We start from the raw sequence: 6,065 nt of genomic DNA on the forward strand, positions 1-6,065 counted from the left end.
TTCTTTTCTTTTTTTGTTGGTCCTTAAGGCACATAACAAGTAATCAATCTTACACGTGACACATTCTTATGCATTCTAGACAAAATACACTCCTTTAGTTATATATGATATATATATATGGCTGCTATGATAAATTTTAAAAAAAATAATATCTACCCTTACCATATCAATTTTTTGTTTCTTGTACCAGAATTATTCACATTTCAATAAACATAGTTTAGCCATTTAGATTCATAAGTTTTAAGCTGCTGCTGAAATTTGTAGATTAATTATTCAAAATTTTCCAAGTAGTGATTTTTTTTTATTTTTTAGTAATAAAAAACAGAACGAGAGAAAGAAAGAGAATAAAACCTATAATCACTGCTCTATAGATGTTATTCAACTATTGCATTTTACATTTACCACTTTATTTTGGATACTCAATACAATAACCATATTTGAATCCTGAAAAATCTCAAAAATAGATTTTTGCAGCAGTAAAATTCAAATCCACAAGACACACAAGCACGCCATCCGTCAGACTAATCCCTTTAATCTTCCAAAAGAGATTATTAAGACGCAAGAAATATAATCCATATTTAAACAAAATATATAATCAAATTCCTACTCCCCAAAAATACATGATAACTGACATTTATTTTAATGTTCCACATGCACTACAAGCTCAAAAATAATGAATCACAATATTGCTGTAAAAGAATCAGTAGTGTAGTTTCCACACTACCCCAAAAGATAAAAGGAGTGAAAACAAAACAAAACAAAACAAAACAAAATTAGAGTTTGAAATCCGTACAATTTGAAGACCTATATTAGGAAAAAGAAAACATCAAAATTACAAAAGAGAACCTTAATTGCTAACTGGTTACAGCTCAAGAAGAATTTAATCTAAACAGGGGGTGGCTTTAACCACAGCCGAAGAAACAATTCGTAACTTTCTTCCCTACCATTTCTGGTTCTTTGCTCACTGCGGCGCCTGCTAATTTTCCCCCCCTTATAAGTTGTGACGTTCGCCATTAAATCTAATGTACCTCGAATCAAAACCAGCAACAATTTATGGCATGAATTAGGTGGTGATTTTCAACCAACCCATGTTTTTTGTTGGTCCCACTTTCTGACATCAAGCGTCGTTCAACGGTTCTGCTTCAGCATCCTTGTCCTTCAATGCAGTCCAATCTTCAGTCTCTGGAATGCACCCAAAACAAAAAATTAAGAATTTGTTTAACTGTTAGCACCAAGAAACTTTCAGCTCATTGGTGTCAGATCTGTTTGGTTCCACTTGCATCTTATTTAGCTTAAAATTTGACACCACGTGTTTAAGCAGTTGCACTTTGAAATTAGAGTGTTCGGTTCCACTTCTCAGGTTTTTTGCTTGTTTGCTTTTTCAGTTTAAAATACGAAAAGCTAAAATACTGGACAATTACAAGTTGTCTTGGTTCTGCTACAACAACATATCACAAAAACCTGACAACAAATATATACTTACTTGTCTTATCTGAGATAGCCAAGAGGCGCCTCTGCAAGATAGATGCCACAAAGAGGAAAATCGAGCACATGCCGAACATGACAGTGATCGGGAATGCATTAACCTTCAAATACACAAGAAAATCAACTTTTGAGTGACAGAAAAGGAACGTGCCATCCTCCTCAAAGTTATCAAACGAGGCAAAAAAGAAGAAAGCACATAGAAAGAAAGAGACGAGGAGAGGAAGGTTAATGTGGCCAAACATCACACAGAAGTCTTCCATAGTGTAAATGCACAACATGAGCAGGTAATGGTTACTCAAGGTACATTGTGGCTTAGATAGCAAGAACAGTTATCAAGGTTAAGATAGCAAGAACATAAGTAAGGTTAGGATAGCCAAACCAGCAGGTTAAGATTTCTATGCGATGGTGGAGAGGAAATTTCTGCTTAGACCCTACCTAACATACTGGGGGAAAAAATCACATGTTATATTTCTTTTTCCCCAAAAAATTAAAATCCCATCTTAAATTAAAATCCTCTTAATTTTACTCATTCCGATGTTTTCAAATTAATCTCTTAACTCTTCATAATTAGGATAAAAGCCCATTGTATATTTCTTTTTCATTAATGTCGACTTATTTTAATTTTTTTATAAATACTTATTTAAATAACTATTGTTATTACCAAGTTTTGGCCTCTCTAAAACTAATGCATGGTGAAGCAACAATACTTACTGTACAATCGATCAAAGCACCAATTGCAACATGAAATTAATTTTGCTTTGTCGATAATCTTAGCATATTAAAGTAATTCTTAATTTCTTAAAGTGAATATTACATGATTTTGAAATAAATTAAACAAATACAAAATCAAAATAATTTGAATTAATGAAGTTTTGATATATTTCGTCAATATCTAATTGAATTGTTTTTATGCTTCTTTACTATTGGAATTTACAATATCTTGAACTACTTGGACACTAAATATTTAAGACAATAATTACGCATATGCTATATATTTTTGTATTTTTATTTTACCTCCGCTACTAAAAAATCCTAGTCATAAAAATAAATAAGCTTACATTTATGCCTATTTTTAAGTAATTCTGAAAATTGTTTAATTCAGTAACACCTCCCCTCTCTCTTCTTGAAAACAATTATAACTTAAAAAGGACTTTATTCATAAACAAGCATGGTAGTAATACCAATCTAGTATCACTACATACATATATATATATATATATATATATGGTTAATGTGAACTATAATGGGCACTCAACCTCTTTCACATAAAATGGTTTTACTTTGTTGATAAAATATGTGGCATTTGTGTAATAATAAGATACTCTACTTTAAGGTGAAGATATGAAACAAAGCAAGTCAAGTTACATACATTGTATAGCACAACGCACACAAATATGTTGAGAGGAATGCGGAAGAAGTTCATGATGGTGCTTCTGGCCTCCTCTGGAATGTATTGGGCCCTCATCTTCATGATGGACGGCCAGAATATCCCCACACAAGCTTCAAAGGTACAGAAGCCAAGAAGTTGGATACAACCTGAAAAAGAGATGCCTCCACCCTTTGCGGTAGAAGGAGCGACCATGAACTGTTTCATAAAAGTGAAATCAGAGATAGCCAGAACAAAAGACTTCAAGATAAAAAATGAATAAAATGAGACCAAAAACGTACGGTTGTCAAAATGGGAAGCAGTAGAGAGGCGGCAGAAACTACAAATACAATCTGCATGTAGCTCTCAACTTTAGGAGACGAGCGGGCCATCAAGCGAGATGCAAATGAGCTTCCCAACATAGATGCCAACATGAAAGTAGCAAAAATGAAACCATGTGGAATATCCTCCTCATTCGGACTCAAAGCAGGAGTCCAAAGGAACACAAAGGTATACATTGAACCTTCAAAGAGGGACTGTATCGCGCCCAGTAATGCAATCTTCTCATCTAAACCAGATAAGTTATTATATTAGGGGCTTAAGGAGTGAGGAAATTAAAATAAATAGATAAATAAAAGAAAGAAAATAACAGAAGCAGAAAAGAAGAAACTCATGTTAACATATGGAAGAACCATGGAGAATGCATTAAGGTACCAAAGAATCTAAGTTTAGCCAAACACTATTTGGAAAATGCTGCCTGGCAGATAAAGAAATTGCACGGTGTAAAATAATACATAAGAAAGGGATTGTTCTTATCCTTTTCTTTTTCTTTTTCCTTTTTTGAGAACCGTAAAGTTTCATCACTTAGAATTTTTGAAAGGGAAGTCCAGAATCAGTGCATCCATCTCTTCATGCAGTCCCAGGATCTATTAGATATTACATATCATATACTAGGATCCCATTATGAAGAATAACAATAATATATACAGCTTAAAGCAAGTGAAAGCATCTACCTGAAGCAATGGCCACAGCTGCACCCTTGAATTGGGTAAGCAAGTCCTTGTTCTCTGAAGAATCTCCATAGTTCTCAGTCCATGACGATAAAATAATGGCCATCCCAATTGCGAGAAAGCATGCAGCAGCATCAAAAGGTGCTACAGGCCCAAGATTCAAGCTATCAACTAGCAGGTTTCCGAACAACCCAGCGACAATAGCAACTAGACCATTGCCAAGAAATATTGCCTTTGAGAATGTTAGTGACAACCATTGTTGATCAAACCCTCTCTGAATAATAAGAAGAAAATGAGATTGATTTTTATCAGAATCAGATGGTAAATTTCATAGACAAAACCCACACTAACTGCTTATTAGCCTGTATTTTAAATTAGTCAAGGACAAACCAAAAAATGTAGAGATCAAGCAACTACATGGTTCACACACATAATTGCAGATTCAGAAAGTATGAAAATAGAATCAAGAATGTTAAATGGAGAACATGATACAAAGGAGAAGTTTGGGCAACATCAGAGAAATCAACGCACAAACCATATAGAAAATATTATCAGAATTGGATGAGAGAACCCATTTTCCTGATCAACTTTGTTGGCATGTAATATTTACAAAATAATTTTAATACAAATACAAGTATCAACGTATCTCTCCCCCTAAAGTCAATTAGGCTCACATTTAAATTTGTTTACTTAGTAGTTGAATAATTTTTATTTTTGATGTAGTTTTCTTCAAACATTTTATTGTCACACATCATCTGCCTTCAAGATGTATGCAAAATTCCATCATAAAGAGTTCACAGCAATGATGCTCGCATCACCAGTCACATGTAATGAAATTACGATGCATGCGAAAGTTATAAATCCCTACTATATTTAAGAACACGGGCAGAGTGGTAACCACTTACCTTAAAGTGTTCTGCCACAAGCCAGGACTCAAATGCGGAACAGAGAAGAGAAGTCGCAATACCACCCAAAACGCGACCCAACATCAGAACTTTGTATAGGGGAGAATGCTTGGTAGCGCAGCTCAGTATGTAGGTAATGCAGTAAGTCACAGACGCTCTCTTCCGACCCCTGGATTCAGTTTATCAAGGTGTCAAAAATCAAGAAAGTGCACTAAAGAATGACAAATGTACGAAGGTCAAGGGGAAATCTCAACTGTTTGTCAGCTAAAGATCCAACAATTGTCCCAAACAACATGGAAGATCCAAAACCTGCAATGAAGAGTTGTCCAATCTCTCCTTTCCCATACCCGTACTGGCTGTATAAATAGTACACATATGGTCCCTGCAACCAATCCCCAGCTGTTGCCGCACAAACACTAACAAATCAGAAAATGTGAAAGGATAAAAGAAATTTTTTAAATCTGGAAGGATAACCAATCCCCAGCTGTTGCTTGCACAGATGAAGCAGCAGGATAAAAGAAAGAGTTTTAAATCTGAGATTCATTTGGTTTCCACAAATTTTTCAAAAACATTACAAAAAATAAAATTAAACAAAAAAAAAATGATAAAAAGCATCATAATTATCAGAGAATTGCTGGAAAATGTATAAATAGCAGCAGGCAGATCAAATACACCAAATAGCATATTCCTCGTATAAGTGACTACATTGGTAACCATTAAAAAAATATTAACAATTTGTTTGATGAGAGAGAAAGGTGATATTATGTGTTTCTCAGAAAGCAAACAGAGAGTATAAGAAATCCGGCGGTCTGATAGATCCAATGTAAAACACTGATGATATATCGATCCGATGCTTCAAACACATGAAAGAGCCCCAAAAAGGCCCAAGTAATAATAAGAGAAAAAAGAAAGCATCGCCATTCAGATCCGAAAAAAGAGCATGCTTTCATTTCAATAAAATTAGGCATATTCAGATTGGATGATGCAAAGCAAATGTAAGATTGAAAGGTGTGAGATCCCTTCCTTACCCATCATGAGAGAGTAGACAAGAAGGTAATTGTTCTTGAAGGAATTGAATGGCTGAGATGTGTTGATCCGATCTTTGTTGTTCTTGCTTAGCTCCAGAGCTGCCACTATGGCAGCAAGACACCCAAACACCAGGTAAAAGAACAATTCCATTGTTATTCTTGCAAACTTGCAGATAGGTCGATTCTAGAGAGAGAGAGAGAGAGAGAGAGCGAGAGTAACTGTTCTGTTGCAGTGAGATTCTTACGAACGAACACTGTCATCGATCATCCA

At 34.8% G+C, this 6,065-nt stretch overlaps 1 protein-coding gene across 1 annotated transcript; it reads right to left on the reverse strand.

The window, feature by feature from the left end:
- Positions 1–617: 617 nt before the first annotated feature.
- On the reverse strand, positions 618–6,065 carry LOC114296051 (uncharacterized). Its single transcript, XM_028240344.2, has 8 exons — positions 5,795–6,065; positions 5,021–5,165; positions 4,767–4,935; positions 3,865–4,135; positions 3,154–3,419; positions 2,855–3,070; positions 1,484–1,586; positions 618–1,182 (listed from the first exon to the last, which is right to left on the reverse strand). Exons 1-8 carry the CDS (start codon positions 5,943–5,945, stop codon positions 1,118–1,120), a joined length of 1,386 nt encoding a protein of 461 aa, XP_028096145.2. The 5' UTR covers positions 5,946–6,065; the 3' UTR covers positions 618–1,117.

Source organism: Camellia sinensis, chromosome 1 (assembly GCF_055761805.1).
Source record: "Camellia sinensis isolate YWXY chromosome 1, ASM5576180v1, whole genome shotgun sequence".
NCBI lineage: Eukaryota > Viridiplantae > Streptophyta > Magnoliopsida > Ericales > Theaceae > Camellia > Camellia sinensis.